At 52.8% G+C, this 25,055-nt stretch overlaps 1 protein-coding gene across 1 annotated transcript; it reads right to left on the bottom strand.

Annotated features, from left to right (window-relative positions):
• Window positions 1–908: 908 nt before the first annotated feature.
• Stra6 (signaling receptor and transporter of retinol STRA6) lies at window positions 909–20,371 on the bottom strand. Its single transcript, XM_038323325.1, has 18 exons — window positions 20,250–20,371; window positions 16,660–16,726; window positions 16,299–16,384; window positions 15,113–15,252; window positions 14,760–14,783; window positions 14,424–14,590; window positions 12,522–12,644; window positions 9,868–9,935; window positions 9,594–9,673; window positions 9,338–9,399; window positions 7,480–7,642; window positions 5,948–6,023; window positions 5,028–5,161; window positions 4,009–4,126; window positions 3,825–3,926; window positions 2,918–3,081; window positions 2,356–2,511; window positions 909–1,736 (listed from the first exon to the last, which is right to left on the bottom strand). Exons 1-18 carry the CDS (start codon window positions 20,360–20,362, stop codon window positions 1,567–1,569), a joined length of 2,013 nt encoding a protein of 670 aa, XP_038179253.1. The 5' UTR covers window positions 20,363–20,371; the 3' UTR covers window positions 909–1,566.
• Window positions 20,372–25,055: the final 4,684 nt, after the last annotated feature.

The following is a 25,055-nucleotide window of genomic DNA, read 5'->3' as shown; positions in this document are numbered from 1 at the left end:
TTTGGTTTTTTGTGGCTTCCACTGTCCTTAGTGTATAGCAGGAATTCCCAGCCAGCCATGGACCCTCTGACTGGCTCCACCCCCATCTGCATCTTCTTACAAGGCCTGTGAAGAAGCTGCATCTCTACATACCCTCTGCTCACCTCTCCCCCAATACACCCTTTTCCTGGTCTTCAACTGGCTGAATCAGTTTCCAACATCACCTCCTCCCAGATGTTTTCTTAGATCTTCTCTCACCTGGTGTGAACCAGGCCCCTTCCTTCGACCCCCCCCCCTTGTCTTGTGATTCAGCCAGATTATATTCTCTTGTGACGGTCTCCTTGGTAATGGCAGAAGCAGAATCTGAGTCGTCCTCCTGTGACCATGTGAGTTATTGACACACCACATTGAAGAAGTTTTGCAGTAGACTGAGGGGGACTTAGAGCATGCTTTCTTTGGCCCCTGGGCAGCCCGGATCATGGGTTTGAAGGCCAGGAGGTACCTCTGGTGAGTTGTGTATGTGTTTGATCTATAGTTGGAAATAAACAGACATGATTTTGAGGCTCCCTGACCCAAACAGGGTGGGGAGGCACAGTGAACCACATCTAGAGCGTCTCTCTGATTTATGTATCTTCCATCTTCTACAGGACCCCAATGTGTCTGCATCTCTACTGTCCCTCTGCATCCTTGGTCCACTGCCTTTAGCCTTCTCTACTCTGAATGACACCTCTCTCCCCTTCGTGTCTTTGTTTATTTCTTTAGAGTCTGTACCGTTCCTGCAGCTTCCTAGCCCCAGATCCTGCTCATCTTATAAAACCTGCAAGTCCCGGAACAGCGTCGTAGGGACCCCAGGCATCATCACCCAGTGTCCATCCCAGCACCCCAAGAGCCCCCAATACTTCCCCAAATCAAGCTCAGATAATGCTTACTGACAGTGTAGGTGGTTCCCCTGAGAGCCCTCCCCCATGAGGAGGAATGTTCCTCAGGGGCACATTTATTACCTGGAGCACACTAACTTCTTTCATGACAGCTAACGGCATTAAAACTACAAAAATATGTAGCTCTTGGAATGGGCAGCTCAGTGGGGCCTCTTGGAGTCTGACTTGGCTGCACAGGAAAGGGTGGCCGGAAGAGAGAGGAAGGAGAAAGAAGCCCGCACAGGCTCCACCTTCATGGTGGGAGGGCTGGGACTGAGGTCGGGCCAGCTGGGATGGGAGATATCCAGACCTTTCATCACCAGCAGGGAGCAAGGGGGGGCCTCACTGAGGCCCGGCAGGCTGATGGCAGAACCAGTGTGGAGAGAGAGGCCTAAGTGTGGCTACCCCTGCTCTGCCAGTTCCAGGACTAAGAGCCCACCAGCTGTTTTCTCCAGAGCCCTAGCTGGTAGCCTGGCGGACAAGCACAGACCAAAGTCCTCTTGAGGCTGGTGGTGTAGACACAGTGACTCCAGTTCTCTGATCCCACAGGGATCTGCAGGCTTGGCAGAGCTGCCGCTGGGGGAGGGGAGTGCTGGCATGGATGGGAGGGAGGCTGGGAGGCTGGGATGTGCCTCAGCACATGAGCAGGGCCCTGTGGTTTTCCTCACCCTCAGGGCTGGGTGCCATTGGCCTTGGCACCACTTAGGGCTGCCTTCCGCAAGGCCTGCAGGCTTGGGTTGTGTAACAGCGTGTAAGCCAGGCCCCAGCGGGCCCTACTCCGACTGCCTTTGGGTCCTGCTCCCTTGGCCATCAGGTCCTTGGTCTGTAATAGTTGCATCCCTGAGAGAGACAGAGAGGGAGGAAAGAAAGGAGGAAGGGAGAGAGAGAGAGAGAGAGAGAGAGAGAGAGAGAGAGAGAGAGAGAGAGAGAGAGAGAGAGAGAGAGAGAGAAACCTTTTATGAGTTCCAGCCAAGTTTCCACAGTCCCCAGACCTAAGAAGGGTCTGAAACCTCCAGGCACAGCCAGGGTTCCAGTTACCAAATGGGGGAATGGCAGAAGGCTGGGCTGCAGAAGTATGTTACCCTTCTGGTGGAAGAGGAGGGAGAGGATGAGGTCTGTCAACTAGAAGCCTCAGACTTGACAGCAGCAGGTGGGGGTCAGGGAAGTAAGGGCAGGCCTATGCGACCCTACCATAGACCTCCTGGGCAAAGAAGGAGGGGGTATCTCATTCCAGGAGGAAGCCGGGGAGGAGAACCAGTACAGCCGTTCTAGACACTCTGCACACACAATGTGCAAGTCCATATTAGAGAAAAAAATTACCCCAGCTAGGAGGGTGACAACAGGAAGCTGGAGGACAGAGCGTGGGAGACTTCCTGCTGCTCACTATTTTAGAGAGGCCTCCTGTGACTCCTCCCTGAGAAGCTGGGAGTCTATACCCCCAGCCCAGGTGAAGAAGTACCTTCTTCTTCCTCTGCTGGTCTGAGGCTGTCCTGGGGGGCCAATGGGGGCCGGAGACGTGGACTTGGCGCATGAAGGAGCAGAGTACAGAAGGCTATGACCGCTGGATGCGACTGGCTGGCCTCAATCCTCAGGAAGTTTCGGTAGGTGTGATAGCCTAGGATAGGTTGGAGACAGAAAGCTAAGACATGAGGAGCCCATGGCAGACTAGAAGTACCCAGAAACAGCAAGAGGCATCCAGGGAGATGTGTACACACTGGCATCCAACCAAGCATGGCACACACACACTGCATACAGGTTCTGGCACGCCTGTTAGAATACACCACACCCACCCCGCTGCACGTGACTGTCTAGCACCAAACAGCTCTGCCATTTCTGTGCACACACTCGTGGAACCCTGGCAGCACACACACACTGCACATACATGGCCTTACACCATGGAGCCTTGGGAATGCTCACCACCTGCTGCACACAAGAAGCCTATATGCACAGATCAGCTCAGAGGTCAGGGTGGGGCAGCTGCTTGGACAGCTCAGCCCCCAGTCCCTGCCTAGGAACCTTACCTGGATCCAGGGAGGCAGCTCTTGGTGGCAGCAGGCTGAGGTCCATCTGGCCCAGGTGAACAGCGTTGTAGAGGGAAGAAAGGAGCACCCGCCAGATGGCCGCGACAGCTCCCACCAGCATGTTGATAGGGAAGAGAAGAAAAGTGGCTACGCAGAGCATGCGCCTGGGGAAGGGAGGAGAAAGGCTGAGGCAGGCCTCCTCCAGGGTCCTGTGCTGGGCCAGCGCCACAGCTCCATGCCCACTGGCACTGTTGCCATCCAGTGACTGACATTTTCTGGGTGTACTTTTGTACCTCCCAGGAAAACCAAAGTTTACTAATAAGCGTCTTCCTCTCTTGCTCTCTACCTTGGCTTTGAGGCAGGATCTCTTACTCCACATGGAGCTCACTGATTCAGCAGGACTAAGTGGGCCAGCAAGCCGCGGGGATTCTCCATGAGTGTGCCACCATCATGTGGGGGCTGAGGATCAACTGGACTGAGGTCCTCATGATAGCTTTACCAACTGAGTCATCTCCTCAGCCCTCCGCCTGTTTCTATACAACCCTGATGTTCCCGCCTTCCTCCTCCGAGCTCCCCCCACCCCTCCACAAACTCCAGGTTCCTCTTTGGATCCAAGATTTTTCCCACACCATCGCTCCAACGTGTAGAGGAGTTTGTGGGGAAGAGAATATCAGTGACCCTCAAAGCCAGAAAGGCTGCAGGCAGAGCTGGACTCAGTGGTCGAGTGTGTGTCTACCACGAACTAGGCCCTGGGTTTGCAAGGGTATGAGTTCTCATCACCCCGAAATCTCCTGGGAGAAGATTGGCTCTGTGACAGATAGGAAAGAGGCATTTTAGAAGGTAAAATCTACAGAAAGAGAGAAGAGTCTGAGACCTGAGGGAACCATAAACTTGGGGGCCATCTTACTGGTTGGTCAGTTGTGGGTAACCATGGTGAGTCTCCAGGAAGATCCAGTGGGCTGCTATGTTCTGCAGGATTACAGCCAAGGCCAGAGTCAGCCAGAAGGGCCTGTATGTAGGTAGGACGAGGGAAGGGTGCTGTCAGAGGGCCCTTTGGAAAGTCCAAGAGCCCTGATCTTTGCCTTACTCACCATGTAGATTCCAGGGATCGGAGGAGCAGAAGGTTCCTGCCGTGGAGCAAAGGCACAAACACCAGGAAGGCCAGGACTGTGGTGCCCAAGAAGAAGATGACCTGCTGCACCAGGAGCCCTGCAGGGGGCAGAAGGGACAAGGGGACAGACGGGAGGTTCCCTGGGAGCCAGCTTATCCTTGTATTCTCAGAAGTTTCTGTGGCTACCTCCATCCCATGTCATTGCCTGGGCCCTGGATTCTTTTATAAAATAGGGATAATAGTTCCTGCCTTAGAGGGCTGTTATAAGACTCCAGTAGCCTCAGAATCCACGGTGTTGCTCCCAACTGGATCCTGAGTTTTCAGGCACGAATTACCTTTTAAATGAGTGTGTGTGTGCCTGTGAATCAGAGCTTAGTAGCTGTAGGTGCTGGGTGTGGCTATGGAAACCATCGGGCCACACATTCGCCTGGGATGATGTATAAGAGATGTATAAGAGGGCTTGGGAGGTCTACGGTGGACGAAGATGAGGAACACGACTTTTAGTTCTGTTCTTTCCTCTGTCTTGCGTCACCTTCCCTCTTCCCCTGGGTGGGAACGGGGGATCTCAAGGCCAGGTCTGGCCTTTGGACTTGCAGGAGGGGCCAAGTCCCTCGCAGTTCCTAAGGGGAGAACTTAAGACATGGTCTGGAACTTGAGGGTTATCTGACCAGATTCTCTCAGGTGACACGCTATACAGCTGTCCCATGTTCGTGGAACGTTACTTGCATCCCCAGGAATGAGGAACTCTTCACCTTGAGGCAGCCCATTAAGGCCAGTCTTCCCTTACAGAAGCAACCATGGGCCACATCCAGACCCAGGTTCATCGTGCCCACAATTACCCAGGTATACCTTCATGTGAAGGGCTCCCCTTTCAGGGGGCTCCTACACTGTCATCCAGAGCAAGCTTCCTGAACACATGCACAGGAGGGGGGATGGGAGGATATGTTCCTCCTACTGCTCTTGCCCTACCCAGCCTAGGATCATGGCAAGGGGGCTCACCAAGGCAGCAGAAGGCTGTCTGGTAGGCGCTGAAGCTCATCCAGCAGACGATGGCTTGGCGAGAGGGGTGAGCACTCTGAAGCGGGGGACCCAGGTCCAGGCTAGCCCCTCGGTGCAGTGCTTGAAGATTAGCCCTGGGTTGAGAAAAGTGACCTCGGGGAATAATATAGTTCCTCTAAATGGTAGCCCAGGGTGAGCCTCTGGCCACCAGCAGGGAACCTTTGGGTGGCAGGCACCTGGAGATTAATAGTCTGGAAGCGGTCTTCCAGTAAAGCTAAGTCTGGGTAGCCTTAGGAGACCCCGGACAGAGGCACAACCGGATCACTGGGAACTGTAACCCAGGTGGACCACCAGGAGGAAGGCAAGGCAGAGGGCCTCAAATGCCAGGGCAAGTAGGGCCAACTTTGTGGTCTAAGTCCCTGAGTCAGAACTCTGAGGCCTGCCGAGTACCCAGAAACGGTGGATCAGTTCTCTGCATTGCTCATTTCTAGGAACAACTTCCCAACGCCCCTCCACTTTCCAGGGTTTCCTCTCCCGCTCCATTCTTCCACTTCTCTGCCCTTTCTCATGCGGTCACTCTGCCTTTGATACCCTTCTCCCTCAGTCCCATGCTCTTGGACCATTGGAACTGGATTCTTCTTTACCAGCCCTCCCAGGGCACCTTCTCACAAGCAAACTCCCTGACAATGTGTTGTGCCCTGTACCACTCCCAGATCTCAAAGACAGCCACACATGTCCCTGGGGCAGGTGAGAGCCACCTTCTCCTCCCACCACATACAGTCAATGGTGGTGGAGGGGTGCCCTATGGCAGCCTGGCCTACAGAGGCTTTGCTCTCCCTCCTGGACTGGGATTCCTCAAGTGCTCAGGACTTGGAGACCTGCCCTACCTCTGTCCTGGAGTGTCAGGGCTTGTCACTGACCTGTGAGTCCCCAGGGAGCGGAGCAGGAGCAGGAAGTTTAATGAGCAGGACAAAACCAGAGCCGAGATGTAACATGCTGGATGGGAGAGAGAGCCGGGGAGGACAGGGGATGAAGGATCTTGCACAGCTTTTGACCCCTATACCTCACTCTAAGGGGAAGCTGCTGAGCCCCGGCTCCAGTTCTTAGGTCCAGCACCAGCTGATACTCTCTACAGTCCCGTCCTGTCCAGTAACATATGATAGCTAAGAATGAGAAAGGGAAGCTTGAACCACAGATATGGCCTTCACCTTGGTTTTCTTGCTTCCATTGCTATGACTCCTGCAGTGAGAGATTCCTACCTGGCATCTAGCTGCAGCTCCCCTCTTCCTGCTCACAGGGCTGGACATTAAGAGGTCCTTGTGACTATCACAAGCTTCACTGATGGCCATGCTGAGTGGGGCCCCTCTGTTAACTCTCTCCCACATACCCCTGACCTCACACACAGACATTGAGACAGCCAGGTCCACAGTCTCTGTAACAGTAACGGTAGATAGAAAGCTCTGAAGGCATGTGTAAGAATGTAATGGATGCAGCTGACATGTTTCTCAACCCACATGCCAGCCGACCTCACTCTAGACCCTCACAGCAAGCCCACAAGGAATTGTCCAGGGAGGGCTTGGCAGTCCATGGCCCCATATACTCCCCATTCTCTACCCTACACTATCAGCATGCCCTGGGATGGTGTCAAGAAAACAGGCAAAGCAGCCACACCCCCATCTGCAATGTTAGCCGCCTAAGTTCCAGCCATTGCTTGTTAATCCCCCAAAGCCAGAAGGCCCATTTCAACAAGGGAGCCCCACGTGGACTAGTGGCACAAGTTCCATGAGTCACGACTGTCAGGCCTTATGACAGGGTGGAAAGGAGCCCTCACTTGGACGTCAAGAAACCTACCTCCTATCTACTGTGCCTGGCTGTACAACCTGAGGCTGGCTCCTCCCCATGTGTCCCCACAAAGCGACTGGGAGAGAGCAGGGGGTAGGTAGGAAGGTAGCTGTAAGCTATATCGGACCACTGAAGGGGCAGCTGGTGTGGTTTCCTGCCTAGAGACTTGTCTCCTGGGCAGCAGGGAGAGAGGGGTTGTCCAGATAGACAAGGATTTGGGAAGAGAAAACAGGTGCTCTGTCAGGTGCAGCCCAAGCTAAGAGGATTGCCTATAAATCCCAGACCCCATCCCACATACATGGCTTTTCCTCCCTTCCCACCCCGAAGTCACACAGAAGCCAAGACACCTACTCTGTCACTATAGCTAGAGAACTAGTTGGTCAAAGACACTGGAATGGAGGAGAGGAAGATGTCACACAGGTCGATAAGGATCCTAGGCTGCAGAGCTACGGAAGCTCCAACTGCCCCCGTTTTGAGATGAGGAGCAGAGACCCAGAGCAGGAAGGAGCATGACCAAAGGCAGCCTGTTTGTTCATGGTAGGCTCTCACCAGGTCCAGTAGCCTGTCTCCTGTCCCCACTAGGACCGTTAGGGACACCAGGCAAGCTCACCTTCTACAGCCCATAGGTGATGCTTCACCAGCTCTACCACCTCCTGCCGGTCCTCAGAGAGCACGATCCCAAAGCCAGCCAGCAGGTAGGAGACATCCGTGGTGATCCCTGCCCTTACCTTCTGCATAGTGGGCACTACGCTTACCAGCAGCAGCAGGGCCACCTGGAAAAGCCCCACCATGAGGTCGGGGTGAGGGACCAGCTGTGCGCATATCAGGCCCTGCCACCCTAAAAAAGCCTACTAGAGGAGACTGTACCAAGCTGCAGCCACATGCTCCGAACTGTCCTGATAGTGGGTCCTTCTGCCTTCAAACAGAATGTGACTTGAAGGTATAACTTTAGCCCCAGAAGGCCAAGGGTAGGCCTCTACACAGCTGTCTCTATTTATTTCCCTCTACTTGTCTATCTAGCTAAGATTCAGAATACAAACGTTTCCAACTTTGGGCTGGGGTGATAGTTCAGCCAGTTAAGTGCCTGGTGCACTTTACTGCATTTGATTAGCATAAACCTGAATTTGAATTTCCAGAACCCATATGAAAAGCAAGGCAAGGTGGCTCCTGCTTATAATCCCAGTGCTAGGGAGGCAGAGACAGGCAGGTCCCTGGTGCTTGCTAACCAACCAGTCTAGACTAATTGGCAAGCGCCAGGCCAGTGAGAGATCTGTCTCAAAATATAAAGTGAATGGCAGCTAAGGAATGATACTGGGAGCTGTCCTTTGGCCTACACACATACACACACACACACACACACACACACATACACAAACACACACACACATACACAAACACACACACACATACACAAACACACACACACACACACACTCTCTCTCTCTCTCTCTCACACACACATACAGGGGTAGATGTGAGAGATAGATTTTAAATTTTTCCATGGTTAAAAAAAAACAAAATAGCATTAAAATTAGACAGATTTGGATTCAAATTTTGATTGCCCTGAGATACTAGCTGTAGGAAGTTGGCTGAATCGGGTTCTCCTAGCCTCAATTTCCAGTTCATAAAATGGAAAGAAACCAGACCTCTGTCATCCCAGCAGCTTTTTTTTTTTTTTTTTTTTTTTTTTTTGGTTTTTCGAGACAGGGTTTCTCTGTGGCTTTGGAGCCTGTCCTGGAACTAGCTCTTGTAGACCAGGCTGGTCTCGAACTCACAGAGATCCACCTGCCTCTGCCTCCCGAGTGCTGGGATTAAAGGCGTGCGCCACCACCGCCCGGCCCCAGCAGCTTTTTTATTGTTGTTTATTTGTTTGTGTTTTGAGACAGGATCGCCTCTAGTCCAAGCTGGCCTCAAACTTACTTTGTAGCTGGGGAGGATCTTGGACTTCTGAGTCTCCTGCCTCTACCTCCTTCGTGCTGGGATTACAGGCGTGTGTTTCCATCACGCTGGGGACTAAGCCAGGGCTTTATATATGTATGCAGGCACGCTACCAACTAAGCCACAGCCCGAGTCCCTGGCAGCTTGTCACTGAGAGTTATGATAAAGGTGGTGGTGATTTATCCAACATGGCAACTCACAAAATCTTCCCAATGTAGAAACGTGCTTTTATTTCTTCTATGTTATAGATGAGTTAATAGGTTCAGGGAGATGGAGAAAATTGGCAAGGTCACCCAAGAGGTCAACAATGGAGGTACAGTTTGAATCCTTGTTTATGTGGACTTTGAAACTTGTGAATCTTTCTGTGAATCTGCTGAGGGCTGTCATCCCTCCCGCTGGCAGGAGGTACAGTGCAGCTGACTGGGTGAGGGAGCACACCTAGGGATCTGACTGGGACCTGAGCTGTCCCAGGTTTGGGGGCTAAGGACAGAGGCTTGGGGACAGAGGGCACTGCAAACTGCAAGACACACCTGGTAAGTGGCTGCTCCTGTCAGAGTGGCCGAGATCACCAGCTTCAAGGGCAGACGGAATCCTACAGTCCCCGGAAGAAGGCATGAGGAGAGCAAAGTGGCCCAGCCTCTGGCCCCATCCCTTCCAGGCCAGGCCAGTGTTTCCCCTGTCCAGGACTGGCAGCTGTGCCCACATATGAGGAATGGGCTGCCCCTTCCCACCAGCTTCTCCGAGCAAAGGCTCAGCCTAACCCTGGGCCTCCGCTGCACCACATACCTGGCTGTGGAGTGTAGATGGAGTGTTGGGAGCAGGCCCAGGCCCGAGACAGGAGGCTGTGCTTGAAGGTGGGGCCGGAGCTGCAGACAGATCCAGGTAGGTGGAGCCTCAGGAGAAGCCCTCTGCTCCAAGGCCACATCTAAGTTGGGCAATTCTTTCCCAGCGCCATGCCACTAACAGGAACCTCCTCCACGGCACTCACCCAATCCCATCTTCCCACACATGGCTCCCAGAACCTCATCTTCTTGCCTGCTGAGGTATGCCCAGACCTTACCAGCTGCCCAGCTTCTTTGGGTAGAGGAGGGTCCTCAGATACTTCTCAGAATAGCTGGTCTGCATACCCTGTGAGGACAAACGTTGGAATGGCTGACCTCTGCCACCAGCTGTCCCTGGAGCCCTGGTCAAGGATACTGGATGGATGGATGGACACCAAGTGGCTTTGTAATGCTTCCTAATTAGGACAGGGGTGGTGGAGTGTGGGGAGGCTGACCTGTGTCTCATGGGGACAAGGGCCATTCCCTGGAAAGCAACATTCTCCACAAATAAAGATCTCCTACCACAGAGCCTGCAACCTGGAACATTCTTCCCAAGATTCACTCTTAGTCACGTCTTGGTTTCCTGGCCTCTTCTAGGCAGTATTGGAGCCAAGGGAAGCCTGGGCCCCATGGGCTCATTGCTGCTCAGGACATAAGATGGTGCCAGTCTAGAGCATATGCCCTACATTCTTCTCCTGCTACTGCTTACTGTGGTCTGGGGAGATCACAGGGCCATGGGATTTACCTACACCACATTCCAGGACTTAAGCTGCCTGCACAGTGACCCATGGAAGGGTGGGGTGAACCTCTGCTTGGATCAGCGAGAGAACATGGGCAATGGTCACCCATTGCCATAGCAACCTGGGACCCCAGGGTAGGAGGGGGTCCGCTCAAAGCTTGACTGAGTCTCTTGTGGCTTAAATCTTTCTGGCTAACATCCAAAATAGGGCTTAATTCTCTGAAATTTAGAGGAGAGGGTTGCCATGGAAAGGAGGAGGGACAGAGGAAAGCCTGGGAGGTGGTAGGAATCTATTAAGTACATGAACCCAGGCCACCGTGTCCTGTGGGGGACCACAGGCTTTGCACAGAGAATATAAACATCAGGAAGGCAGAAGTGGTGAGCACTTAGGGTCCAGCTGTGTGTGGGCAGCAGACCTGGAACCTATCCGAGAGTCAGGGACCTCCTGCACCAGATAGGCCTCCTGAGGTCACAGGCTTCCCCTCTCCTCTAGGCGTCTCATCAGCTCAGTGCCAGTCTGTAACCCAAGCAGAGTGTACCCAAGAGAATGTCACCCTGGGTGGTACTGCTCCTCAGCTTCCTGCTCTAGCTCAGCTGGGGGCGGCCTGGAGGGGGGCTGTGTTGTTCAAGTCCATGCTTGTGCCAGAGATACTCAGCCAGGCGGAGGTTGCAGCTGGATTCTCCCCCATCTTTTTGCTCCCCCCAACCATCTGTGCCTTACTCAACACATCTGGGTCCTCACCTTGGCCTCTCCACTCCACAAGAGGACTCATGACCTCTGCATCTACATTCCTATGGCTACAGACTCAACTCATCACTGTCTGGGCTTGCTGTGGTACCCATCTCATGGCACTACCTTCAGGAAATCCAAGTCAGTAAATCCTGAAGTCCCAAATTCCAACTGGCACCTGACTCAGGGGAGGGTCTTAGAAGCTTCTAGATAAGTTCTTAGTATCTTTCAATAATGCTGTCTTGTCATGAGGTATTCATCTATTGCATTCAACCCTTCAAACAATTCAACAATGTTTTCTTTTTTTTTTTTTAAAGATAACCCCCGCTTTTCTCTTGTTGTTGTTGTTGTTTGGTTGATTGGTTTTTGTTTGTTTGTTTTGTTTTCAAGATAGACTTTCTATGTGTAGCCATGGCTGTCCAGGAACTCGCTCTGTAGACCAGGCTGGCCTCGAACTCGAAGATCCACCCACCTCTGCCTCCCGAGAGCTGGGGTTAAAGGCATGAACAACCACAGCCGGGCCAAGACAATATCTCTTATATCCTAGGTTGGCCTTGAACTTCTGGTTCTCCTGTCTCTACCCCCTCTACCTCCCAACCTCTGGGAGCAGTCATACCCCATTTACTTGGTGCTCAGGATCAAACCCAGGGCTTCATGGTTGCTAGGCAAACATTCTCCCAACAGATAAAACCTCAACCTTGTGGAGTATCTCTTATGTGCTGCTGTCTGCCCTAGCACAGGCCGACCCCTTCCTCCAGCTCTGTATTTGTCTGTTCTTCTCCCACTCCTGCTCCTCCCTGTCCTTCAGACTCACTGAATTCTGCCTCCTCCAGGAAGCCCCTACCACCAATCACCCCCTGCCTTGCATCTAACGTCATCAACAGTTCAGCTCAGTCCGAATGAGCTTCCTGAAGCAGTCCAACATCCACAGAACTCTGCAGAGTCACAGGACTTTTAGAGAGCACATTGCTCCAACTGTACCCTCAAGGGTTTCAAAGACAGAACTATGAACCCATGGATTCAGTTCTGCTTTGCTGAGTCCCTGCTCGGCACAGAGCCCAGGGTCCTGGGGACCCTGGGGACCTTCAAGAGCCTGACCCAGCCTCTGTCCTCTGCCTGGAGACAGGGATAGAGGACAGCACAAAACAGTTATTCTGAAAAGAAATTGTTTATGGGCTGGCAGTGAGTAACCTGAGTTTGAGACCCAGGACCCACACTGTGGAAGAAGAGAACTCGCGAAAGTTACCCTCTGACTCTGGTCACACTCTGCACACCCTCCTCCCCATGACTCTCTCTCATACATATGTGCATACATGTACAGGTGCATAGAAAAAAGATGCAGTTTTAAAACACAGGGGTCACAGACCTGAGAAGGCAGGTATAAGGGAAGCCCTGGTCCACACTTTACCTGGGAGCCTGCTTACCTGGGAGCCTGCTCCCATCCGGTACCGGACATTCTGCACCAGTTGCACTGGGTACCAAAGGCTCAGGAACCCGAGGCCCAGAAACAGAGGCAAGGAGGCCAGCAAGGAGTAGTACTTGTAGATCTGGACAGACAGACACACACACACAATCAGACCTACCTTCTGCCTTCTTCCCAGGATCCATGTCCCTTCCCACCCCACACAGGGCCCTGGGGATGGTCCAGTATCCATGGTAAGCCTTCTGGTTCTAGGACCACCAAACTGGCTCACCTCCTGACTTGGGGCCCTAATAGCTTAAACAGAATCCAGAGAAGGTGACACAATCCTTTCCTAAACTCCCACGGCTTCAGTGAGGCTTGCAACCAGTCACCCAGTCTCTCAGTTTCTGTGCTCCTAGAACATTAGGACACACACTACTAAAAACTATTCCACAGAAGGGGCTGGAGAGATGGCTCAGAGGTTAAGAGCACTGGCTGCTCTTCCAAGGGGCTCAGATTTGGTTCCAAGCACCCACATGGCGGTTCACAACTGTCTGAACTCTGGTTCTGAGGGTTTGGTGCTCTCTCCTGGCCTCCACAGGCACTACAAGCATGTGGTACACATGCATACATGCAAACAAAAACACTCATCCACACTTAAAAAATGGAAATTAAATAAATAAAAACCTAGACAAAGACCCATTTTTTTTCTAGTACAGTTTGTCTAGTACACGACTCAGCACCCATGTGAGACCTCCCTGGGTCTGCTCCTTCCACACTCATTTCTTTGACTTTCAAGTCAGTGGTTTTCCTGAGAGCATAGCATGTACCAAGCCCTAAGTGGTGAACAATACCCAAGTGCCTTAGCAGAAAAGCTTCTTAGCTTTAGTGTTTGGGGTCTTTGTTTTCTATTTTGAGACAAGATCTTGCTACGTAGCCCAAGCTGGCCTCAAATTAGTAATCCTCCTGCCTCAGCTTCCCAAGAACTGTAATTAGAAGTGATCCTTAAAATTTTTTTTTAAGATTTATTTATTATGTATACAACATTCTGCCTTGATGTATGCCCACACGCCAGAGGAGGGCGCCAGATCTCAGTACAGATGGTTGTGAGCCACCATATGGTTGCTGGGAATTGAACTCGGGACCTCTGGAAGAGCAGCCAGTGCTCTTAACCTCTGAGCCATCTCTCCAGCCCCCTGATCCTTAAATTTTTAAACATTTCCTAATCTTCGCTTTCCTGGAGAGATGGGTGTTGCCAGCTCCGTCGACAGGTGGGGAAACTGAGTCTCAGACGAGTGACTCTGTTCCCTGAGCACTCAGCCCTAGGTGGTGTCACCTTACTTGTTTGTGCACTGTGTCTCTTCCTCTGGAAGGGCAACTCCTAGAAGGCCAGGGACTTACTTTATTTTGTCCACATGGATATTTCGAGGCCTGAAATGTCTGTCAAATGACTAGAGCAGCGGCTGAATAAGTGAAGCGGTGCCTGGAAAACGAGTGTGGCGAAGCCGTGGAGCTGGGATGTCTGGCTAGAAAGCCGATGCACCTGCACCGCTGAGCTAGTGATGCTGTTCTGGGGTTCTAGAATTCTTCTTTGGGCCTCTAGGCTATCTCCCCACTCATCACTGCTTGCCTCTGTCTATTCATTCTGCCCCCCAAAAGACTCGGAAATCAGGGGAAGGGTGCTGTGGGCTCCCTCGTTCTCATTCTGCCCTCCTAGGCAGAAAGCTGCCGGGGACACAGCCCAGATCCCCACCCCAGGCCTCAGCCCCAGAGCAGCCAAGCTTGGCCACAGATGTGGGTTGACACGCAGGAGAGTCTAAGAATAATGGGGAGGGGGGAGCAGGAAAGCCCAGAGTGTGGGCAGAGGTGAGAAGAGACAAGCAGGTGCATTCATCTCCCCTAGGCCACTGTGAGACAGGCTTACCTTGGGATCCTGAGGACACTCAGCTCTCTGCCAGACCTGAACTCCAAAATGGGCCCAGGATAGCACTGTGCCCAATAAGTATGCCATTCGGTGCCCCGCCGTGGCACAGGCAGCCAGAGGGTAATAAAGGACCGGATAGTAGAGCAGGGCCAGTAGCTTCCAGGGCTCTGGAAAGGGAAACAAATGAGAGACACTAACAGAGAGAAAGACTGAGGGCCAGGACCATACCCACCGAAGCCTCTTCCCTGTCTATCTTCCAAGCCCCTCAGCTTCTTCAGTGGGTAAGAGCTCACTTTGCTTGGGTTCGAGCAAAAGCTATGATCTTAGCCAAGTTACCTCGTAGTGTTTCCGTCTCCCCGTCTGCAAAAAAAAAAAAGAAAGAAGCACAACATTTTAGCAAAGGCGAACCGAGGAGTGCTTAGCATGGTGCCTGAGTAAGTACTTGGGAAGCTAAGTACTTTTGATCACCGCTTTCTTCTCTGACCCTTAGTTCTCTCTAAACTAGAGCTATTACTATTGTCCACCCTTTGTGGAGATTGTTGATCTACAGAGGTCATTCTGCGGTCAGCGTACCCCCTACTGACAGATGTTCCTGTTGCCATCACCTCCCCCAGCCAACCTCAATAAACCAGGACCCCACCCTGCCTTGTCTCAGCAGGCCAGCCTCCCCGAGTCCCTGTGCAAGATACCTGGGGTGGATGGTGCCTTGAGGCTCAAGAAAGGCAGTGGGTTCTCATCAGGCAGCAACAGGCACAGATTGCTGAAGAGGACCACAAAGACAGCAGTGGGCACCGTCCAGGATCGGTCCCCAGCCAAGAAATCCACAGGGCTGCCATGGACAGGGACAGGATAGAAGGAAGGCACTCAGTCCCTTAGCCTCTGCCCCTCCACACTATGCTCCCTGAACTGTGAAGTAGTCAGTCTACCATCCAAAGGGAAGAACGGAGGTCTCTCTTCACTGTTCATTCACTCACTAGCAACATGTTTGTGGAGGGCCTCGCACCCATCCTCAGCTGGGCACTGAGGCGAAAGGCGGGTGGGAACAAGTTCTTGGTGCTCCACCGGCCAGGGGAGCTGCAGGAAACAGCCGCCTCCATGGGAGTAGATCTGTCTGTCTGGGCTGGCAGGCCTTCAGAGAACACAGCGAGTCATAACATCCTTGTGCAACGACCGCCTCCTTGCACTGGGTGTGGACCAGGGCAGAGGGCAGACAGCGGGCATAGCAGTCTCAGGCTTTTGGTCTCTGCTTCTCTACTCCAGTTTGTCCTGGTTTTCTGGGAGCCCCATCCTCTTTCCTTGTACTCCCCAGCAAAGCAGGCTTCTCCCTGCCCTGACATATCAGGCTGCTCCCACAGAAGTCCCCAGTTCCCACAGGACTTGCACCTGCTATCTTTCCTAACTTTCACTGTCTCCTTCTTCAGCCCAGTCCTGTGTCCTCAGAATGTCCCCTGCCTCACTCTCTGAAGTGAGTTACACAGCCAAAGGAAAAGGGAAAAAGAAAGTGGCAGCCATGGGGGCTGAAGGGCAGTCGCTCACAGATTGTGATCCCAGGATGTTCTCAAGGGAAGAGACTGAGATGACATCAGGGGGTGATGGTCACTCTAGGCCACTCTAAGTCAGAGGGCTTCCAACCAGGGCCTTCCATTCCCATATCCTGAACACTCAAGCAGGTGGATGGAGCAGCCTCTCCACCTCCTTCTGTTATACCCTCCCGCCTAAGCCAAGAACTCTGGGAGGAGCGGGCTCCAGACTGAGAGAGACAGGGGTGTCTCTGTAGTCAGAGCTGGCTTTAAAGCACTTAAGAAGTTACCCACCCTCCCAGAGGAACCTTGTCAGCTGGGCCTCAAGTTGGGCTTCCCAGAGCCTAGCACCAACCTGGGAAGTCCGGGCCCGCGATGACCACACCGTGGCCAAAGCCTGCGGCGCCTCACCAGCAAGGCCAGCAACAGCAGAGCCAGGAGCTGGAAGAGAGCAGAAGAGGGCTTGGGTGTCAGGCTTCCCGGAGGTCTGAGTTCCAAGACTTGTCCCTGTAGGTCTCAAAAGGTTCCTCACCCACCCAATGCATGCTCAGGTGACATCTTGGGGACTGGCTAAAAGATGACAGAGTCTGTGAGAGATTGGACTTGGTCAGTCTGTCTGGTTGGGGGGGGGCACTAGGTCCTCAGCACCGTCCCAAATAAGAACACAAATCCCTCTGCCTTGACTGGCAGCAGTTGGCGAGGCAGGCTGGACTTACTGACAGTGAGGCCAGGCCGGCATGGTGCAGGGCAGGTGGTACACTGGGCTGGCAGGGTGGCTTCACCCTACGGAAAAAACGATCCGTAGGTTTAGCTGGATCTAGGGTCCGAGGAGGTCTCACCAGCATCTCCCTCCCTCTACCCCGACCCCAAGCTGCCTAGTTCTGCTCTTCAGCGTCAGTCTGGATCCCCATGCCCCTGTATTTGCTGGTCCTGTGCCATGCTATAGGGTTAGAGACAAGAGACTCCTGAGAAGCACAGTAGTGAAGCTTGGTCTGAATATCTATTTTTGGTCACCCCAATAGTTCCTGTCCTCCAAGGTTGTCATCATCCATTACCCTTTAGAGGATTCCTGACTGCTCCCAGACCCACAGACCTACAGAGGTTGAGCCTATACGACCTGAATCAAGTAGTCTAATTGTAATCAATTTAGTCCTGTCTGATTTGCTTCTGATGCCTGAAGGATCTAGAACCAGAAGGGTCCTTTCTCTTTCCCCATTCAATCTCATTAGAGGCTTTGGGGTGCAGCAAAACAGATTGTATTATTGCACAAGGACACGACTCAGAAATCCAGGTTATACAGTTCTCCATGCTCTGTGCCTGCTGAGCTGAACACACTAAATGAAGGGTCCCTTTTCCTAATCACCACAGAGGCTCCCTGGAGGCTGGCAGAGGTCCTGCCCTGAAGCACAGCAAGAAGCCCATGGAAATAAAAGGCTCAAGGAGGACCGGCCATGGCTGAGTCACGTGACAGAGAAAACTTCAACTAAAGTCAGGTAAGAAGGCAGGCTGGGTACCAGGGCTGGGATAGTTTTCTAGAATGCCCAGCTTACATCTGAGAGCCAGAGGGAGGTTTCTAATGTTAGAGAGATCTGGGAAGATGGGGTTATGGCATGTGTGGGATGGGGAGGTGGGGGAGAAGAAGAAGGAGTTGGGAAGGGGGAGGGGCAGGGGATGGAGCTAAAAGGCATCTGCTATGGCTTGGATTTGTTGGTCAGGAGGCTAGACCACCCTCTTCGACACCTGCCTGCTGAGTGGCAAAGAAGAGCAAACAGGTGTGCTGAGCCCTGGGACCATCTGCTGAGTTGGCCTCCCACCTCCACCTGGTTTTCTCTTGGGGACTTCTTGAGATCATCATTGAGGTGGAGGGGTCAAATGGGTCTTTAATGTGCCATTTCTAGCCACAGCAAAGCTACTCCCATAAGCAACATGCCTGTCATGCAGGGCATAGGGGATGGATAGCCACTGCCTGAGCCTGGGTCTTGTTTTTTTGTTTTGTTTTTTTGTTTTATGAGGCAGGGTTTCTCTGTAGCTTTGGAACTTATCCTGGAATTCAATCTGTAGACCAGGCTGGCCTCAAACTCACAGAATCCCGAGTGCTGGGATTAGAGGCATGCACCACCACCGCTGGGCTTGAGCTTGAGTCTTGTAGCCTCTCACTCCCAAGTGCAATGTGACCAGCCTTGGAGCCTCGGGAGCAGCACTCAAGTCCCTAAACCCTTCTCTGTGTCTAGTCCTGCTCAGTCCTGTGCTTCTAGTCTTGCCGGGACAGGGATGCAGTGCTCTGTTCCTTGAGCAACTTGGTCACTTTCTCATGAGCCCACATCCAACTAAAAGCCACCTCAACCCTGGAAACCTTATTTAAAGCCCTATCTGGCGAAACTCTGGTCCTTATTGAACGCAACATTCCTGACACCTTAGTCTAGTTGTTCACTGGGAATGCGTGGGGACTCAGGCTTTGTGTGATTGATCAGACAGGATAACACAGATGTTACCATGGAGAGGGCAAGGAACTATCCCTCTGGTACTGAAGAGTATAGAGGGGAGAGAAAGTTCTACCAGGCTTCTGAGAAGATGGCTGAGAGGCTCCAAACTGGATCACAGCCATAAAAATGTAACCTTTACAGAGCTTTGGGACTTGAGCTGAACAGAGGTTGGCATCTCCTCAGGAAAAGAAGGAAAGAGGCAACGCTGGGGTGCAGAAAGAGCTTGAGTAGGGAGAAGACACTGGCACTAGACAATCCTCTCAGCTTGTGGCCCAGAGGGAGGACAGGGCAAGGTTAAAGCCGGTGTGGGAGGCACTGGGAAGCCTGCCTGTGCAAGGCAGAGGCCCCAAGCCTAGAAGTCTGTGACTGAGTCCATCCTGACCCTGGGACCCCACCCTAGCTCTATCCTACGGTGCAGGGCACACTAAGGTACAGAGTCTGCATCCTGGAGCTTTGATGTAGCACACCCCTGGGGTGTCTGACTCACATAGTCAGAGGTGAACTCAAGTTCATCTCCTAGGGAATCCCCTGTATTCCCAGCTCTCAGTTCTCATCTTTGGCGGTGGGGGTAGGGGTGAGGGAGATGTGGAGTTGTGTCTAGACTTGCTATGTTTTGTTTTCTGAATAAGAAGGTTGCAACAATCCCCTTCACTCTACAGACCCACCTCTCCGCAGACCCATTGCCCATCATGCACACAGAGCCCCAGCAACAGAGCTAGTCGCAGGCACCTGGCTTCCAGCTCATGCCCAGCCTGGTCCCTGACACTCACAAGGACACAGTTTCTGATTGGGTCCTCACCTCAAGTTTGGAGCTTAGTGTCCTTGGAGAGCCTAGGCCCCTCCTCTAGCCCATGCCTACGTGGCAGAGCTGGGGAAACTGGGGGAGTGAGGGTCACGAGGGCCTTGCTGACCACAGACTTCTTCTGCAGGTGGCCAGAACCCTAAGTTCTCTGAACAACAGCACCTTCCCTCGGGCCTGGGTGGGGCCTCAGTCCCTGCTGGGTGACCCCAACCAAGCCTTGCAGCAGCCATAGCCTCTGGGGAAACACTTGAGCATTTTTCCTTCTCCAGTTTCAAATTTTAATGGGGAACAGATGTGCACACATCTGGCTTAGTACCTCCCCTCCACCCCATCCCACTCCACCCCCACCTCTCACCTCACCTTTCCAGTTCTTCAAAAACCCTCAGAAGGAGCAGGGGCCAGGAGCAATGCAGGGAGAACAGAGCTCAGGGTGCCATGGAGGCAGACGGTCTTAGGGGAAAGGAGTGTCATGCCACAGAAAATCTCAGTGCCCAGACTAAGCAGATAGGAAGGGTCAAGGCCAAGAATTCTCAGGACACCCGTGGGATGAGGGTGAGTTGGACTGCATGCGTACCTTCCCTGGGCTAGCCTGTGTACTTGCTGCTAAAACCAGACCTCCTCTCCTTCCGTACCTTTCTAAACCCCACTCAGCATGGAACAGAGATGAGCCACAGGTTGCCTCAGTGACTCCCCAGGTTTTCCTTCTAGGGTTTCTGACTCTCCCATGCTTGTAAAGCCCCAGGTACAAACCATATACCAGTCACCACGAGGGCTGGGGCAGTCACACCGCTCCCACCTTGGCTGGCTACAGGCCAGATGGCCTCAAGCCCTTCTTAAGAACTCAAGAACAGTTGTTCTCAGGCATTAGAGACAGCCTGAAGCTGTGACCTGCCTGGTGTCACACCACAAATAAATGGGAGAGCCAATCTTAAACACTGGTCCAGGGTCTCTCTGCCTCCATTTTGGCAACTTCTCCACTATGCCCGTTCTAATGGCTGATTGAGCCAAATGCTACACTTACCCCTCTGGCTGCACCTCCTCAGGCCCTAGAGGCTCCTCAATGTACCAGCTGCTGTAGTCATCAGTCATCCCGGAGGAGGTCTGGTTCCCATCCTCTGCTGCGTGGGACGCCATGCTCCAGCCCTTCTTCCTTGAACCCAGAAAAGGGAGTGACAGAAAGGAAAGAAAAGGGGGGCATACAAATGTGAAAAGAGGCTTAAAAGAAAAAAAAGAAAGAAAGAAAACCAGAAACAAAGGAGCGTTTCTTCTTAATCCCAAAGGTTACTTTCTTGCTTTTAGCTCTCTGGGAAAAGCCATCTGGGACTTCAGGTCAGGGAAGGGCTGGTGGGATGGGGGTGGAGGGGAGTGGGGGAGCATTCAGGAGTCTCCTCTTGTCTTTTCCTACCCTTTTGGTTGTTCTGACAGTCCTTTCCTGCACCCCTCGAGTTCCAGGCTCTTGCTGGAGCACCTAGTGGGCCAACTGACCTGCTACCAGCTGGTCCACTTTCAAAGATTTCCCTAGTGCCCGCACAGACCCCTTCCTTCCCCGCCCCAAGCCCACCCAGATGGACCCACAGACAGAGTAGAAAGGGGGGACCAAGGAGGAAGGAGCTGCAGAGATGAAAGGGTGGGCGGGCTGTGGCCGGCACCACTTGGTCTGTCCCACAGCTGGGCTCCCCACCCCTCCTGCTCTGGGGTCCAGCCTAAGCCCTCCCCCCTTTGCCAAACTCCCCTGACACCATCCCCCAGTGTCTGCTTGCCCCTGGTCAGTCCCTTTACCTTTACAGCCTCAGTGCTGGGAACACACCATGATTCTTGATGAGCCCCCTCCCTGTCCCCGCCGATGGATGTGCAAGCCTACCTACCTCCAGCACCTGCCCCCAGCAAGCTCTCCCCGCTAGGCACAGCCCCTCTGCAGAGCCCAGTATCGTGGCATCTTAGGACAACACCCTACTGAGGCCAGCCACAGAGGCAGGGAGGAACCTATCCACATGGTCTCCTGAGTATATATGAGGGAGAACACACGTGTTACACTAGTCAAACCTTTTTGTTCTTACGACTTGATTTCACAAGAAGATAACTCACCCCCACAGGCGGAAATGAGTCCTTCAAAACTCAAACCAGACCTGCGAGAAGATGAACCTCGTCTGCCTGCTGCTGTGCTTGTTCCAGCCCCGGTGAAGGGGTGAGAGTTTCCTATCCTCCCAGAGGAGCTGGACCCCTGGCTACCCCCTCCCTTCCCTGGCCCGGTCTGTGGGGAGGAGCAAGAGGCAGACAAAGCAAAGGGCTGTTCTCAGCTGGGACCCAACACTCTGCGGCTCCCAGCCCTTCAGTGTGCCACAATTCTCCCAGCACTGATGCTGAAAGACTTTGGGCCGTGACCTTGTCCAGACAGGCTTTAAAAGCATTTTTATTACATTTATCTAATGGGTGGGTGTGTAGTTTTTTTGGGGGGGCAGCACGTGCCATGGCAAGGAATGACATATAGGAATTGACTTTCTCCATCACGTGGGACAGAGCACAGGTCACTGGGTCCTGGTGGCAAACATCTTTTCCCACAGAGACATCTGATACCCCCCTTTAAAAAACATTTATTCATTTATTCTTTCAACAGAAACCTACTGGCCACCTACTATGTGCCAGGACTGTTCTGGACGTTGAGACTATAGGGATCACAGTTTAGGAACCTATCCTACCAACATACATTAAATAACCCCCAAATCCTGAAGGCTGCCATGAGAAGCCAAAGGGTGTCCTGATCAGTCCCCCGGGGACTGTTTTTGGCCAAAGAGCAGTGGGAGTGAGGAGGGTTTGTGAGGAAAATCACCTTTGGGTAGAACTCTGCAGGACACCAGCTGGCCAGAGGCTCAGACAGAGCTGTAGAGGGCTCCAGGGCAAATGCTCAGAGTGAGAGGAGTTCCCCATAGAGGGAAGCTCTGGGCAAAAGCTCAGAGTGGATAGGCTTCAGTCTCACCAAGTCACCTCCCACTGCTAGCCAGACCCATTAAGCCAGATGGGGACCTGAGCCCTATGAGCCATCTCTGCCTCCTTCCCCCAAAGGACCTGTCTTCCAGGAAGATGACTCTGACTTCCCCTCTGATTCCACAGAAGAATTGCTAAGACGGAGTTTTCTCAGACACAGTGCAGGAGCCAACACCAGGCCCATCTGGTCTCAGGGTTCAGGCGAAACCAGCCCTTAGACATACTGTTGGCTCTCTGGGGACAGGGCAATGCTTCTCTGTCCCTGACTCTCTTTACCTTAGGACTTTACCTGGCTTTAAGATCACAGAGACTTTAGAAACAGTCTGGCAGAAAGGTTCCTTGTTTCAGTGGCCCTTCTCCAATCATGGGCCTATATCATAAGGTTGCAATGTCCCAAGCTTGCTGGAGCCCCTTACCTCTCAAGGTAACAGACACTCAACATAGAGTAATCAGCCCCTACTGATTTTAACCCTGCCTCCTGTGATACCTGCAACAAAGAGTTTAGTCCTAGACAGTAGCCAGCTGCCTGAACAGGACAGACACTCCTGGTTGAAAGCCTCTGTCTGTCAACCTTGTCCTGTCTTAGAGGGATTCACTGCTACCTCCCAAGCCTTGTTCATTCATTCATTCATTCCAAATATCTTATGTGGCAGTCATGTCTCCACCTGCTGATGGCACAGGGTCATCCCATGAGACTTAGCATATAGGGAGGTAGAGAGGGACAGCTCACTGTGAGCCGTCAGAACTGAGGGGGAAATACAGTAGGGGATAAGACAGGTAGCGTGGAATCAGCTCTTTTAGGAAGACTGGTGTGCAAAAGCCTCACTGGGCAGGTGATATGGAGCCTAGACATGAGGGGAGGGAGGAAGGAACCTTATCAGGCTGCCTGAAGGAGCCTCTGTTCACTCAAGGGTGAAGTCATATAGATAGCTCCTTGCCAAGGCCAGACATGGCCACTACCCCACCTCCCTGTACCAAATCTGCTCCCCTAGAAGAGATTCCTATAAATGCTGCCCCAGATCCCAAGATACCACCTCCTTATTCTCTAGGGAGATGTAGCAGCCACCTTGATGGCAGCCCTACCTCCCTGGCAGGGATAGGAAAGTATAAAATTTGTTTTGCTCTGTTGGCATGGACTCAGAAGCAGCCTTGGGTCTAGTGCTTTGGGCAGGGCAGCACTGGCAGGGAAAGCAAGACAGGTTCCCACATGGCAGTGGATAGGAACATTTAGGGAGAGGCAGGCTCCCTGTGCCTGAGTGTTGGTTCTGCCCTGCAGCCTTGAGTGACTCCTTACTCCAGTCAGGTCTCAGCCCCGCCTCCATGGCATCCAGCCTACACATTCTTCTATTGTGGCTTCTCCCCCAAGACTGCCTTCAGTGACTTCAGGCCCTAAGAATGCGGGGGCACCGCACCAGACCTTGTTGTAGCAAGCATATCAAAGCATATCAAAGCCACAAAGCCTGGCTATGGCTATGCCCGTCTCCCCCGACCCATGGCTTCTACCTACTCTCCGATTCCCCATCCACTCTGGTGGGACCCGGGGGAAGATCCATGAGTAATGGGTAAACCATGTTCCAGCAGACAAACCTACTTCTTAATGCCCAGGTTCTTCCTCAGCCTGAAACAAGGACAGCGTGATCCTCCCACCCACAAACCAGAGGACTAGCTCTGAGAGGATGGGAATAAATCGCCTAGCCATTTGGGCAAGTCGGTAAGGAGAAAAGTTGGGGTCCAGAAATGCTAAGATGTGCCCTTGAAGGATTTCTGTAAAGTCCTGGGCAGCAGGCCCAGCCTGCCCCTAGAAGCTGGCTCCATAGAGGCCCATGTACCCAGAACAGCAGGTGGGTTCTGCCCTCAGGATGGGGTGCTGCAAAGGAGAGGCAACTGCGAGAAAGAACAGTAGAGACCCAAGGAAAGTGGAGGGCAAGGGAGGAAAAACAATCTTGGGGACTTCCTGGCAGGGTATGGAACAGGATCCTGAGGTCAGAAAGTCTAGGCAGGGCCACAAGAAGCGACGTGTCTTAGGAAGCTAAGAGGGGGAATACAAGAAGCCAAGAGAACACGGAGCAAGGGAGGGTAGGGCTGCCTCCCACTCTAGCCAGTGTGAGCTCTGGTGACTGAGGTGAGGCTGGTCTTGGCTGACCAAAGTGCCAAGGCCTCCTCAGGCTAAGGCCATTGGCTATCTGGGCTCAATAGGGAGAAACCTTGTCCCTTGGAATGAAGCTGGTCCTTAAAAGCTTTGGAATAGGGCTTCCTTCCTCTCGGTGTTTTTGTTCAAGTTGATTAAACCTGAGGAATGTTTGTGTCCCGGAATAGAGGCCCACGTGTGTGCCTGTGGTTATCAAAATCTTCAAAGGGCAAAGTGCTAAGCTCAGAAGGAGCCAATAGCAACCTGCCAGGAGTGAGGGGAGCAAGCACCTCCAGAACCTCAGAAGGCCTCTCAGCAGTACCCCCATATGTTAGTAATTCCAAGAGAACTCCCAGAACATCAGTGCTTCCCCTGAGGCCCCTCAGAACTCCACAAGCACACTCACTCACTCAAAAACCCCAGGATTTCAGCCTGGGGAGAGGGAAAAAGAAGGCTCAAATCCCGGGGAGCAACAGGCAGAGCCCACAGATCCCCATCTCTTTCCACCCTCCTACCCCAGCCTTGGACTCTAAGTCCAGCAGTACACCCCAAATCACACAGCATCAAAAACTTAGCTATACCCCAACCCCAGAAAGATACAGAGCTCATTGGGTGCTTTCGTTCACTGTGGGGCTGGGTGGTAGCCACCCCAGAGATCATGCAGCCAAACAGAAAGACAGCATCAGTTCCAAGAAGGCAGACAGTTGGGAGTCTGCT

Source organism: Arvicola amphibius, chromosome 3 (genome assembly GCF_903992535.2).
Source record: "Arvicola amphibius chromosome 3, mArvAmp1.2, whole genome shotgun sequence".
Taxonomy (NCBI): Eukaryota; Metazoa; Chordata; class Mammalia; order Rodentia; family Cricetidae; genus Arvicola; species Arvicola amphibius.
Note: the sequence above shows the minus strand (reverse complement) of the source record. Positions and strands in the feature narration are given on the sequence as shown.

Coding starts and splice junctions, on each gene's coding strand:
- Stra6 (XM_038323325.1), bottom strand. CDS start 20,362: ATGGCGTCCCACGCAGCAGAGGATGGGAACCAGACCTCCTCCGGGATG. Junction 9,400..9,593: donor CATCTACACTCCACAGCCAG/GTATGTGGTGCA, acceptor CGGGGACTGTAG/GATTCCGTCTGCCCTTGAAG. Junction 7,643..9,337: donor CAGGAGCAGCCACTTACCAG/GTGTGTCTTGCA, acceptor GGGCTTTTCCAG/GTGGCCCTGCTGCTGCTGGT.